The sequence below is a fragment of the Megascapheus bottae genome, chromosome 18 (assembly GCF_031878675.1).
Source record: "Megascapheus bottae isolate mThoBot1 chromosome 18, mThoBot2.hap1, whole genome shotgun sequence".
Taxonomy (NCBI): domain Eukaryota; kingdom Metazoa; phylum Chordata; class Mammalia; order Rodentia; family Geomyidae; genus Megascapheus; species Megascapheus bottae.
Window position 1 is genome coordinate 7,681,615 of NC_143526.1, and position 14,600 is coordinate 7,696,214.

General features: G+C 40.7%; 1 protein-coding gene and 1 pseudogene across 2 annotated transcripts in view; one reads left to right on the forward strand and one right to left on the reverse strand.

The window, feature by feature from the left end:
* The first annotated feature begins 49 nt into the window (after positions 1-49).
* Pdcd6ip (programmed cell death 6 interacting protein) overlaps positions 50-14,600 on the forward strand; it is a 61,187-nt gene continuing 46,636 nt past the window's right edge. For both annotated transcript variants that reach the window (XM_090351867.1, XM_090351868.1), the window contains exons 1-3: positions 50-345; positions 10,517-10,571; positions 12,402-12,471. In XM_090351867.1, coding sequence (XP_090207993.1) covers positions 137-345; positions 10,517-10,571; positions 12,402-12,471 — 334 coding nt within the window. In that variant the 5' untranslated portion in view covers positions 50-136. The remainder of the gene's footprint in view (positions 346-10,516; positions 10,572-12,401; positions 12,472-14,600) is intronic.
* On the reverse strand, positions 2,958-3,244 carry LOC150050063 (large ribosomal subunit protein eL37-like; annotated as a pseudogene).

Sequence of the window (14,600 nt, forward strand, 5' to 3'; positions counted from 1 at the left end):
CGAAGAAGCGCTAGGCGGTTCTCACGTCCGTCGGTCCGCTCGTCCGCCGCCGCCGCCGGGGTAACCGTCGCGCTTCGGCCCTGTCACTGCTCCGCCGTCTTCGCGGCCCCCTGGTACGGCCGGCCGGCGCTTCATCATGGCGACGTTCATTTCGGTGCAGCTGAAAAAGACGTCGGAGGTGGACCTGGCCAAGCCGCTGGTGAAGTTCATCCAGCAGACGTACCCGAGCGGCGGCGAGGAGCAGGCCCAGTACTGCCGCGCCGCCGAGGAGCTCAGCAAGCTGAGGCGCGCCGCGCTCGGCCGCCCGCTCGACAAGCACGAGGGCGCGCTCGAGACGCTGCTGAGGTGGGCGCGGGCCGGGGCGGGAGGGTGGTGGGCGGCGGGCGCCCCCAGGCCTCGCCCCTCCCTCACCCTCCCTCACCCGGGCCCGGCCGGCTGCGGAGGCCGCCCCGCCCGGACTCAGGGGCCGGGGCCGTGGGTGTGGCCTGCATTCTTCCCCGGTGAGACTGGCCGGGCGGGTCCCGGTCCTCCCCGTCCTTCCAGGTGTCACCGAGGGGGTTCTTTACCTGGAAGCCTGCCACGCACCCATCTCTCTTGATGACTTAGACGAGTTTTATTTGATTTTTATTTTCAAAGGGGGACCGCACGCCCACGTTGGTTCCGCCACTGCCTCAGGACTTGGTGCCAAGGCTCAACCTTGAATTTCCTACCAGTAGTGGTTGGGAGGAAGTGGTGTGTGTTGTTCTTGGAATCGGGACACCGGACCCCCCCCCCCCATGTCTGTTTACTATTCATTACATAGGTCGCTTGAAAGCAGTCGTCTGATGAACGAGCTGTAAGGAGAATTGTAAATGAGAGAGTTACTTAAAACTTGAGTGACCAGCCGGGCGCCCCGCCGGTGGCTCAGGACGCCGAGATCTGAGGCCTGCAGTTCAAAGCCAGTGCAAGGTGGTGGTTGGTGGGGGAGTCCATGAGACTGTTATTTCCACTCAACTACCTTCCATTCCCCCCACAAAAAACATAAGCCGGAAGCATCAGCCGTGTGGCTCAAGTGGTAGACCTGTATCCTCGAGCATAAAAGTTCAGGGACAGCACTCGGGGCCTGAGTTTATATACAAAACTCCCTTGGGGGGTATCTGGACTGGAACACTACATAGTTGTGAATCACACTGTTGAGACATTTAAAGCAAGTACTAGACATTTTTTGAAGGATTAAATATTTTTTATATATATATATAATGTTTTTATTTATTTATTTATTTATTTTTGCTAGTCCTGGGGTTTGAACTCAGGGCCTAAGCACTGTCCTTAGATTTTCCTCAAGGCCAGCGCTCTACTACTTGATCCATGGCACCACTTCTGGCTCTTCTTGTGTATGTGGTACTGAGGAATGGACTCCCCCCCCCCATCTTTGTGACATAGGTAAGCAGTGCTGGAGATGGATCCCTGGCCAAGCAAATGCTTTACCATTGAGCTACATCTCCAGCCCTAAGAGTGTGGTGATTTTTTGTTTTTCTTTGTTTGAAACAGGATCTTGATATGTAGCATTGAATAGCTTGTAACTAATTACCTGGCCAGGCTAGTTTTGAACTCATAGGCTTCCTGTCCTAGCCTGCCAAGTGCTGGGATTATAAGCATGTCCTGGTGTTTTTATACAAGTTCCTTCTATGTGGCTTAAGCTGGAGTTAACTCATGAATTTAAGGTCCTTCTAAGTCTACCTTCTGAGTTCTAAGATACTGGCTTATCATACTCTTCATACTCTTCCTGCCTCAGTTAACTTTTTTTTTTCTTTTTTTTGTGGGTTGTGGGGCTTGAACTCTGCCCCTGGGCACTGTCCCTGAGCTCTTCAGTTCAAGGCTTACCTACAGCCCTACTCCTGGAGCCACAGTGCCACTTCCTGTTTTCTAGTGGAGACGAGTCTGGCTGTTTTTAGTGCCCAGGCTGGCTTTGAACCTCATTCCTCAGATCTCAGCCTCCTGAGTAGCTAGGATTACAGGCATGAATCACTAGGCCCAGGTCAGTTTTCTGTAATTGAAGGAACATTTATATAGATTTTGTGAGATTTCTGAACAGATTTGTTTCATTTTCTGTGTTGTAAAATAAACTCAGTTGAACTTGCCTCGCAATTTCCAAAATATTTTCCAAGTGTTAATATTTTAGCACTTTGTTCAGGAAAGCAATTATTGCTGCTCTATCTTTACAACTTTTGCTTATGTTCTGATTGTTAACTTAGGAGTGAGATATTGAAATACCTTTGTGCTAAGGGCATTGGTACAGTTTGTTAACTGCTAATGTGGAATCTTGGGACCACACTATAGGAAGAAGATGTGGAGAATAGAAAGACACATTGTATTTGACACTTGTTCTCAAAGAGTGTTGGTAGTTGTTAGACTTCAGTTTTGCTCAGTAATTTTTTTTGCATAGATAAAATTAAAAATTTCATTTATTTTTGACATTTCTGGTGTGTAGTATATATAATTGCTTGGCAAGACTATCATTTTGTGTATCCATAATAGTATCTTTGGCATTTATGACAAACATTTAAGCCCATATAGGTAACTTCTTTTTGGCACAGCTTGACTGAGGTTTCAGCTCCCAGACTGATTTGCCGTCATACTTAAGCTATAGCAATGATTTTTTTTTGGGATAAATTTGATGAAAGTCAGGCATAAGAGGGATGTATGAGGTTAGCTCACCTGTAACTGGTCCAAGCTTTTTTTTTTTTTTTTTTGGTTGGTCATAGTACTTGAACTCTGAGCCTGGGCACTGTCCCTGAGCTCTTGGTCCAAGGTTTTTGATCCTCTAATTCCTCTCCTTAAGTAGTAAAGGATTATAGAAGTATGTGTTACATTATCTGTCTAATATGGATTGGTTGTTGTTGATTTTTATACTTTTCTCTTACAAACTTTTATTTTTTTATGCCAAAAAATTTATTTATGGCTAATCTTTGAAATTCTCAAGATGATGCTGCAACAGCTGCTGTCTTGGGTTTGGGTATTGTTCCTCCATGGAATCCATGCCTGAATCTGCAATAGATAATTTTTAGATGCCTCATCTGGCCTGTCCCTATAGAGTTTTGTCTCTTAGCCTTGGCACTCCAGTTATACTTTCTCTTGCATTTTATAGAGTAGCTGCATTTGCCACACATCGACTTCTGAATGTAGTAGGCCCTAGAACCACAGTAGCGGCACATCGTGCACGTCTTATTGGACGCTTTCCTAAGGATGGTGTTCCCTTTGTCATCTTGCCTCTGCCACTGAGACCAAAGAGCCAGACTTTTAAACTTATGTTCAGAAAGGGATTTGGCCACTCTTAGGATTTTTTTTAAAGAAATGTGTTATTTTTTTTTTTTTTTTTGCCAGTCCTGGGCTTCAGCTCAGGGCCTGAGCACTGTCCTTGGACTTTCTCAAGGTTAGAGCTCTACCACTTGAGCCTCAGCACCACTTCTGGGTTTTTTCTATGTATGTGGTACCGAGGAATCGAACCCGGGTCTTCGTGCATGCTAGACAAGCACTTTAACCACTAGGCCAAACTCCCGGCCCCGAAATGTGTTATTTTTTTAAAGTACTTTTTTCTCCCTCAGGAGATTTTTTTTTTTCTTCAGTGCTTTGGGTTAAACCCTGGACCTTGGCCATGTCTTGGTCATGCTAATACCTCTGAATTACACCCACAACCTCCCATGAGATTTTTGTTTTTTTTTTTTTTGGACGGGGGGTCCATGTGGCTTTTATTACAAGGCCGAGGAACCAGCAACTGGCTTTGGGGAGCCAGGCCTGCTTCTTTGGATTTTTAAATTATTATATTACATTTTTTTTAAAATAGAAGAGTACATATAGGAAAAAAGCACTTATATGTATTTGCAAAATCTGTATCTCATTTGTCAAGTGTGTACTGTGTATCCAGATACTACCTTAAGCATGTTTTGTTTTTTTTTTTTTTTCCAAGTCCTGGGGCTTGAACTCAGGGTCTGGACACTGTCCTTGGACCCTTTTTGCTCAGTGCTAGCACTCTGCCACTTTACTTCCTGGGGCTTGAACTCAGGGTCTGGACACTGTCCTTGGACCCTTTTTGCTCAATGCTAGCACTCTGCCACTTTACTTCCGGCTTTTTCTAGTATGTGGTTCCAGGGAATAAAACTCAGGGCTTTGTGCATGCTAGGCGAGCATGCTACCACTAGGCCATGCTCCTGGCCCAGCATTTTTTATTTATGACAACATTTATTCCCTCACCCATAGGGGAGTATTGCCTTACTTTAGAAAGGCTTTAGAGAAATGGAATAGCTCACACATGATCAGACAGCTAAGAAATAGAAAATTAAACTCAGATCTGACATTATTGTACCTTTTAGGTATGCTTAGGATTTTACATTTTAAATAAGTGATTAAAAATCCATTTATTTTAAAAATAAAATCTAGTTGGGTGTCAGTCCAGGCAGGAAAGTTTTAACTACTCCAGAAGCCAGAAGTGAAGTTGTGGGTTAAGTGGTAAAGCATGAGCCTTGCGCCAAAAAGCTCAGGGATAATGCTTGCGTCATGAATTCAAGCCCCAGGACTGGTTGGGGTGTGTGTGTGTGTGTACATACTATAAGAATACCTTTTTTTTTTTTGTCTGTTGTGGGACTTGAACTCTGGGCCTAGGCGTTTTCCCTGAGGACAGCTCAAGGCTACTACCCTACCCTTAGCTGGTTTTCTTGTGGTTAATTGGAGATAAAACTCTCAGGGACTTTAATGCCCGAACTGACTTTGAACTGTGATCTTCAGATCTCAGCCTCCTGAGTAGCTAGGATTACAGGTATGAGCCACCTTGCCTGGCTTATAAGAATACTATTTGTAGCACTGATTCCCAAAGTACATTAATGTTTTTGGGATCAACTTTCTGAGTTAGTGTGCTAACCAGTCTTTCTACCTGTCTACACATGTTGGAGGCTGTGGATCCCTATAGCAATTTTTATGTAAATAATAAAGAGCAGGGCATGGTAGTTCTCTTTCTAGAGAATTTTGATACATAAGCTCTAGGAATTATATGAAAGAACTAGATAACATTTGGCCTGTGGTAACTGCGTTTGTCAATTGCTACTTTCAAGTATAAAAAGCCTCTTTTGTTTTGGATGGCTCCATACCGATGAGACATAGTGGATTTCTAGTAACTGCCCTTACCGATGAGACATAGTGGATTTCTAGTAACTGCCCTTTCCTTATACTTCCATTTAACTTTACATGCTTGTCCTAATACAGACAGTTTGCTTCGAAAACTCTACCTCATATCTTTTATCATTTAGATGAACAATATAAATGCACTATTCCCCTCATCTTGCTCAAGTTTTGTGAGCTGATTGCAAAATCTTTATAGTGAAGAGAATGTATGCAAAAATTCAGAATATTCAGTTTAGCTGTTTTTCTTCCCCATTTTAACTCCATTTCTCACTATTTCCTTCCTTGCCTACTTTATAGCAGATGTCAGCAAGATAAGGCTAACCCTGGTACAAGTTTCTGTGTAGGCTATGGGTACTCGAGTGGTTCGTGTTAATACCCTTGGAAACTGAATTGGGTGTTCCAGTACAGTCTGGGTATTCTAGTAGTTAGTGCTATGGTCCTTGGAAAATTACCTGGTGTTCCCTGGGCTTCATTCTGCCCTTTGCTTCTAGTGCCTGCCTCCCTGGCTAGTGGCCATCCTTACCTGCTACCTAGGTTTGCTGTCATGTAATCTACATACTTGGCAATGGCTTGGCACCCAATATTTGAATCTGTCAGGGAGATTGCCTCTTGCCTCCAGCCAGCTGTGTCTGGTGTTCCAGGTGAAAAGCCTGCGCTCTTTGGAGAAGGATGTGCTTCAGTTAGGTGTTGTGTTCACTTTTTGTGGCTGTGACAAGATAGCAGAGGAAAATGTCTTAAGGGATGGAGGCTTTATTTTGGCTCACAGTTTAGACCATGTTCAGCTGGCTCCTTTGGGCCTGTGATAAGGCAGAAGGTGGTGCAGGGAGCCCATGATGGGAGGCTGCTCACCTCTTGGGGGTGGAAAGGCAAAGACAGAGAAAAGAGGTTAGCATAAGATACACACTTCAAAGGCATGCCCCAGTTATCCACTTTCTCCAACTAGACTCTACCGTCTAAAAGCCCATTCAGCTATGCACTCATCATTGGGTTAGTGCTTTCAAGATCCAGCCAGTAGTGCCACCAAGTCCTTAACACATGAACTTTCTGGGGGCATTCATTCATACCTAAACCATGGCAGGTGCCAGTGGGAAACATAAGCTTTAGGAACTATACGAAAGAACTAGATAACCTTATAACAGACTTGCTTTTTTTTTTTTTTTTCCCTTCATCTTGGTATGGAGGTTTGAATGCACAAGTATGTTATCACTAGATATGTGCTTCCAGTCCTTTTTGATTTAGGTTATTTTTCAAATAGGATCTTGAGATATTTGTCCAGGCAAGCTTGGACTATCATCCTCCCATTTATGTAACCTCTTATGTAGCTAGGATTACAGATGTGAACTACCATACCTAGCTTGTGGTAACTTTTTGTCATAGCTGGACTTGAGCCACAATCCTCCTGCTTGAGTTTCCTAAATGCTGGAATTACAGAAGTAAGCCTAGTTGAACTCTTACTTTTCTTTCAGAGAATGTCTCAACCTGATGTGTGTCTGGTATGCTCATCATTGGAATGTCCACCTCCAAAACAAAAAGTACCAGGCGCAGGACAGGAGTTGGTCTTGTTATAGAAGCATTTACATTCTACCCTTGGTTTCCCACAGCCATGTCTGGAATACCCCTTTTCAGAAAACGTTTGCCAGTTCTTTCTCAGTAGCCAACTTGGGCTCTAGGTTGAGCCTGATACACCTTTAGATACTCTGTTGCTCAGGCTCTTGGCACATGAGGTTCCCTCCTCATGGGCTCATTCTTTGAAAGTTCCTATTTATAATCTAACTAGAGAGTCTTACTTTTCAGTGACAGGAGAAAAGCTTTTTTTTTTTTTGGCCAGTTCTGGGGCTTTAACTCAGGGCCTGAGCACTGTCCTTGAGCTTTCTCAAGGCTAGCACTCTACCACTTGAGCCACAGCAGCACTTCCTCCTTTTTCTGTGTATTTGGTACCAAGGAATTGAACCCAAGGCTTAATGCATGCTAGGCAGGCACTCTTTTATTAGGTCATGCTCCTGGCCTGAGAAAAGGGTTTTTTTTTTTGGCCAATTCTGGGGTTTGAACTCAGGGCCTGAACACTGTTCTTCGGTTTTCTCAAGGTTAGTACTCAGCCACTTGAGCCACAGCACCACATCCGGCTTTTTCTATGAATGTGAACTGAACCCTGATCTTTGTGCATGCTAGGCAAGCATTCAATCACTTGGCCAAACTCCTGGCCCTGAGAAAAGGTTTTTAAACAGCATTTTACTGACTCTCTTGCGTGGGGTTAGTAACAACACCCACAAATAGACCCATTTTGTGTGTTCATGGAATTTTTTGAAAGGGTGAGGTGTTAGCATATTGGATTACCATAGTAGTTTCCAGTCTGTTTTCCTAATCCTATGATTTCACCCCCTATAATCAGTTTTCTGCAGAGCAGCCATGGGTGACTATAAACATAAATTATTTCATATTACTCTTTCATTTATCCTCTCCATATAGTAGAAGCCAAAAGTTGTATTTAGGGTACCATTACTATTGTCTTCTCCTATGCTTAGTGGCTATGCCAGGTACATTCTCAGGTACACTCATTCCAGGGTTCTGGCATTTTTCTTTTTTTTCTTTTTTCTTTTTTTTTTTTTTTGCCAGTCCTGGGCTTGAGCTCAGGGGCTGAGCACTGTCCTTGGACTTTCTCAAGGTTAGAGCCCTACCACTTGAGCCTCAGCACCACTTCTGGCTTTTTTCTATGTATGTGGTACCAAGGAATTGAACCTGGGTCGTCATGCATGCTAGGCAAGCACTTTAACCACTAGGCCAAACTCCGGGCCCGGTTCTGGCATTTTTCTTCAGAAAAACTTGCTTGGCTGTCTTCATCACTTCCTTCACTTTTAAAGTAGATCCTTCCCTACCTCACCTCATGCATTTTTCTAATCCCTCTATCACTATTTTTCCTTTATAACACTTAGCCACTATCCCATTGTACCATATACTTTTAAAAAACTTAACAGTTTTGTTTGTCATCCTTTCTAAAAGCATCACAAAGGTGTATAAGCTATAAGTACTTGTTAGCTACCAAATTCCTATGCCATTGAACTATGTTTGGTAACAGTAAGTTTTCTGTACTGAATGAATAAATGATTGCTGAAAAAAATTTTTTTGGGGTGCTGTTCCTGGGGCTTGAGCTCAAGGCCTGATCGCTGTCCTTAATCTTTTGTGCTCAAGGCTAGTATTCTACCACTTGAATCACAGCAACCACTTCCAACTTTTTCTGAGTTTTATTAGAGATAAAGAGCCTTAGAATTTTCTGTCCAGACTGGGCTGGTTTTGAAACTTTCATTAAATCTCAACCTCCTGAACAGCTATGACCATATCTGGCCTGAAGAAAAGCACCCCCCCCCCTTTTTTTTTAAGGCAGGTCATTTCAGACCAAAAATGTGGGAAAATATAAGCTAAATTCCAAATTCAAAGTTTTTGGAAATAGAAGGAAATAAAAATCTCTCCTTTGATAGGAGAGTATGTATCTCAAGATAATTGGGTGATGGCCAGATAATGAAAGTCCTTGTCAGTATTTTCCAGTGTGATTTGAGGTATAATGGGAATATGTCAAGATATTCCAGTACTTAATATTTTGAAGTTTACTTCCTAAGTACAAGGATGCCCTCCTGTGTTATATAACTGTTCTATAACTCAGATTGGCATAATCTGTCAGCTTTGGAAGTGGTCGTGTGGTTTATGTGGAAGAGCATTAGCCTTGAGCGAAAGAAGCTTAAGTTCAAGCCCCAGGACTGGCAGCAGCAACAACAAAAAAATGCAAAACAAAAACTTAAATCTTTAAAATTTGAAATTGGCTGATTTTTCCAATAGTGTTATATACAAGCTCAGGATCTAATTTTGCATGGATTGTATTTAATTACATCTCTTTAGTATCCCCCAGTCTGTAAATAGTTCCTCAGTTTTATTTTTCATGACTCTGACATTGATTTTCCTTTTAGTGTTGCTGGGGATCACTCCCACACAGCCTTTTACACTCTGGGCAGGCACTCTAATCCAGCTATATTCCTAGCTGCATGCCCTTGATAGTTTTAGAGTAGAGAGTTTGTTACTTGTTACTTTGTAGCCTGTCTCTCAATAAGGTTTTGTGTTACATTTGGAGGTATACCAGTGAATTCATGCTCTGTTATTTTTGTGGTTTGTATTAGAAAAAGCATGATGGTGTCCTTGTGATAAAAATTTTTAGCACTCGGTGAAGGTGATGTTTGCCAGGTTCTTTTTTTCCCTTTTTAAACAGCACTGGGATTTAAACTTGAGGCCTTGTACTGGCTCAGCCCTTTTTGCTTATGCTGGTTATTTTTGAGATAGGGTTTATCATCCTGCTCAGGTGTATGTTTGGACCACACACATATTTTAGGCTTTCCCTCAAAGCTGGGATGATAGGCATGTATCACCATATGGAGCTTCTTTATTTTGAGATGGAGTCTCCCTGCCTGGGCTGTTTTGCAACCGTGCTTCCCAGTCTCAGCCTCCCACGTATCTTGGGGTGACACATGTGTGCCCCCACACTTCGCTGTAGGTTGAAAAGGGGCCTCATGATCATTTTTCCTGGACTGGTCTCAAACTGTTATTCCCCACATTGTCCACATGGCCCCCACACCGTCTTTTTTTCCTAATGGGAAAAGGAAGTTGATAATGGAGGTTGGAAAAAGCTTTATGTTTATTGCTGTGTGGAAACTAGTTTGGAAAGAATGAGAAAGGAGATAGGCAGATTGACTAGAAAACTTTGGCTTACTCTACCTGGAGATGATTTGTGTGAGCGTTGTTGAGTTGCCTGGCAGTGGTGGCTATGCCTACAGAGATGGATGTACCTAAAGTACATTTGAAAATTTGTTCATCTGTTTTAATTAACAAGTTACCAAAGGTAGGAATTTGTCTGGATGTAAGTAAACGTTTATCATAAGAGTGCATTTTAAATATACATTGTTTTGAGCCAGATACTTTTATTTATTTTGGTAATTTATTTATTTATTTATTTTTCAGTCCTGAGGCCTGAACTCTGAGCCTGGGCCCTGTCCTTGAACTCCTTTTTGCTCAAGACTAGCACTCTACCACTTGAGCCACAGCACCACTTCCGGCTTTGTGTATGTGGTACCAAGGAATTGAACCCTGGGCTAGGCAAGCACTCTACCACTAGGCTACACTTCTGGCCCCAGAGAGAGTGTTTTGTAAATTTCTTTTCATTGCATATACCATGGCATTGCCTTTCCAACAGGTGATTGAATAGGATTTGTGGACTACTCCAAGTCATCATGAATAGTTTTTTTTTTTTTTACACTTGAATCAGTTCTGTTTTCATAAGTACGTGTCATATTTAACTAATTACTCTTTTCACCCTACTTTTTAGATATTATGATCAGATTTGTTCCATTGAACCTAAGTTCCCATTTTCTGAAAACCAGGTAAGTCATTGATTTTGTATAGTAATAACAAATTGTCCATTTCCTTCCACCCATAGTATCATTTTATTGAACTCAGTTATGCCTCTTTTCCATCTGTAGGTCTATGAGATAGTTTTATATGAATTAGGAATTTTTAGGTTTATCTGGTATGAATTTGTCATTGTGAAGAGTCCTAGAGTTCTCATAAAACTGTATACAGTCACTTAGAGAGCATTAGACTCTATTTTATATCAGTAGGATCTATTTATTTATTGACTAATGTAAATGACTCTGTCTTTCTCTTGACTTTTATAGAATTGAGGAATTATATAGTTGAGGAAGTACCAGTCTCAGGTTTGTGCACACCATGTAAAAAAAATGAACTCTGTGGTTAGGGATGGCCGAGGGAAGGGGTGATAGCGAATGATCCCTTCATTTTGTGAAAATGTGCCTGCTCAAACAGATGATGCTTTAAAAGCAAGGTGAAGGCTGTAGTTCATGCTCCCAAGCCAAAAAGGTCATGCAGTAGGATTAATTGAAGTGGAGATTTGAGATTGGTTGAAAGGTCACATCTTTAGCAGGAGTTGGATGATGTTACGAGAAAAGTGAACCAATCATCTGCAATGCAGTGTAGTGCTGATTAGTATTAGGGGCAGGTATATTTTCTTTCATGGCAGTTTCCTAGAAACTATATACTCCTAGATACTGAGCGTCTACTGAACTTTAACCTTTATTGTACCAAAATGGGATTATTATATAAGATTTTCTTAAAATACTTAAGGAAAAAAATGTTTATGGATGGCTGGTGAAGGTGCTGGAAGCAGAAGTTGGAGAATAGATGAACAAAGAAAGGCAAAAGGCTAAAGATATTAATGGGTGTAGAGAACTTGATCATTAATATTATTACTATTTTGAGTTCTGTGGGATTTTTCTAATTCAGAGTTTAAAGTATTTTTTTTTTTTTTTACTAGCTAGCGATGGATGTAGCTAAGTGATAGAGTACTTGACCGGTGTGCGAGAGGTCTAGAGTTCCCATACAGAGAAGAAAAAAAAAATCCTTGTACTGGTTGTAATTAATAATTTAAATGGATCTAAATTCTTTTTAACCTTACATACAGTATCTTAGATAGAAGCAGGGAGAAATATAGTTTTTTTTTAAGTAAAAATTTTATTCATGGGCCGGGAGTTTGGCCGAGTGGTTAAAGTGCTTTCCTAGCATGCGCGAAGACCCAGGTTCGATTCCTTGGTACCACATACATACAAAAACGCTGAAACTGGTGCTGAGGCTCAAGTGGTAGAGCTCTAGCCTTGAGAAAGTCCAAGGACAGTGCTCAGGCCCTGAGCTCAAGCCCAGGACTGGCAAAAAAAAAAAAATTTATTCATGTATAACTTATTATAGAAAATGAACAGATCATGTTTATAACTTTCATAGTCACAAGTGAATATGTTTGTATAACTAGCACTCAGATCAGGAAATAAAATATCCCATTTCCCAAAGAGACTATTTCCTATGTTAGTAATTTTTGTTTTCAGTTTTATTTCCTAGGAAACTTTGTAGTGATTATTTTCTTCTTTTGATTGTTTGATGTGTTAGCTTTATTGAGATTATAAAGATGAAGATAATGTTTGTGATTATTGACACAAGAACATTTTGAAATAACATGGTACCAGTATTTTACTTTTTAAGAAATTATAGTCCCAAAGAAGGGAAAGGATTTGGTGACAGAAAATATTATCTTATGTTGGTTGAGCTTTTCTCCTTTCCTCATTGAAGGACTCTCTAAAAAGAGACAATATTTAATGACATCTAAGAAGCTAAAATAATTTTCTATTTTATCTCATTCTATCTAGATCTGCTTGACATTTACCTGGAAGGATGCTTTTGACAAAGGTTCACTTTTTGGAGGATCTGTAAAATTGGGTATGTAATTTTAAATAGAAATAATAGGAAACTTGACCTAAACACTTTGTTTTTGATTTTGAAATTTGTTATTCTATCACTGGATACTTAAATGGGCATTTTTTTCTAAACTTCAAATGATTTAGAAAAAAATATTCATCCAAAAAAGTTTGCCTCCTTGGGCTAGGAGTTTGGCCTAGTGGTTAAAGTGCTTGCCTAGCATGCACGAAGACCCGGGTTCGATTCCTTGGTACCACATACATACAAAAAAGCCGGAAGTGGTGCTGAGGCTCAAGTGGTAGAGCTTTAGCCTTGAGAAAGTCCAAGGACAGTGCTCAGGCCCTGAGCTTAAGCCCAGGACTGGCCAAAAAAAAAAAAAAAAAGTTTGCCTCCTAATGACTAAAATTTTTTACATATTTTCTTTTTTTTTTTTTAAATTGTAATGTATAGAGGGGTTACAGTTATATTTGCCAGGTAGTAGATGCATCACTTCTCACACAGTTGATACTCCTTCTCATGTTTTTGTTCCCATTTCCCTCCTCCAACCCCCTCCCAATCCTGTTTTCCTCCCTTCTCTTACCTATTTCAGATAAACAAATAAACGTATATACAAGATGACCGCTAACAAAGTCAGATACAGTAACAATATGAAATTAACCAAAGGGCAACAAAAGAGAAGAGAAATAACATAGTACATTAAGAACAACAATCATAGGATATAAAGCTCTTGTTTCCATATCTTGGAGATCCTTTCATTTAGCCTCATTATATATGGCCTTATGTATCTAGGTTTTGCGCCATTGTAATCCTCTGCTAGGAGAGTCCTAGGTGTGTACTAATTATTACAAATGAGGGAAACTGTTGAGCCCATGTTCCTTTGGGTCTGGCTTATTTCATTTAATATGATTTTTTCCAAGTCTTTCCATTTCCTTACAAATGAGTCGATGACATTCATTCTGATGGCAGCATAGAATTCCATTGTGTATAAGTACCACATCTTCTTGATCTAATCATCTACTGAGGGGCATCTGGGTTGGTTCCATATCTTTGCTATAGCAAATAATGCTGCAGTAGTGGCTTTAGTATGTCCTTGTTTCTGGATGCTTGGGTAAATGCCAAGGAATCGAATTGTTGGATCATAGGAGAGCTCTATGTTTAGTCTTTTGAGGAATCACCATACTACTTTCCATAGTGGTTGAACGAGTTTGCACTCCTGCCAGTAGTGTGGTAGCGATCACTCCTGGCCACATCCCTGCCAGCATCTGTTGTTATGGATCAAAGACCTTGAGGTAAAAGCAGATACTCTGAAAACTTTACAAGAAGAAATAGGAGATACAGTAGGTTTCCTTGGCACAGGTTGAAACACAACAAATAGAAACACAACAAATTGAAAGTTTGGACAAATGAGACTGCATTAAACTGCAGAGTTTCTGTATGGCAAAGAACATAGCTAGCAGGTTAAATAGAAAGCCCACAGAGTGGGAGAAGATCTTTACTACCCACACAACAGACAAAGGGCTCATATCTAAAATATATCTATAGCTAAAACAATTGACTTTCTCCAAAACAAATCTTCAAAGAAACAACCATCCCATTAAAAGGTGGACCAAAGACTTAAAAAGAGAGACTTTCTGAAGAAGAAATAAGAATGGGCTATAGACACATGAAGAAATGCTTGACATCTCTAGCCATAAAAGAAATGCAAATCAAAACAACTTTGAGATTCCATCTCATTTCAGTTTGAATGGCCATGATCAAGAAATTAATTACATATTTTCTTTTTAATCTCAGCTTCTAACATAATTCCAAAATATTTGTAGAGAGCCTACACTATGCCTGTTATAAAAACAATGCAGTTGTATTCAGTCTAGTTGGGAAGTAAGTTGATCATTCTAAATGTAATATGCACTAGGTAATGTGTAACATGCACCACATAATGCATAATGACATCTTCATCAGTGACAGTATGCTCTGTATTAGTGGTACTATAGGCTTATGTGTCACAATGATGTTGTAGTTATCTGAGTTACCTAAGTATACTTTAATGCTTGCATAATGAAGAAATCACTTAACAGCTCATTTCTCAAAATGTGTCCCAGTTGTTTCAGTGAGACATGACTAAATCAGTCTGTGAAACACACTTATGGGAG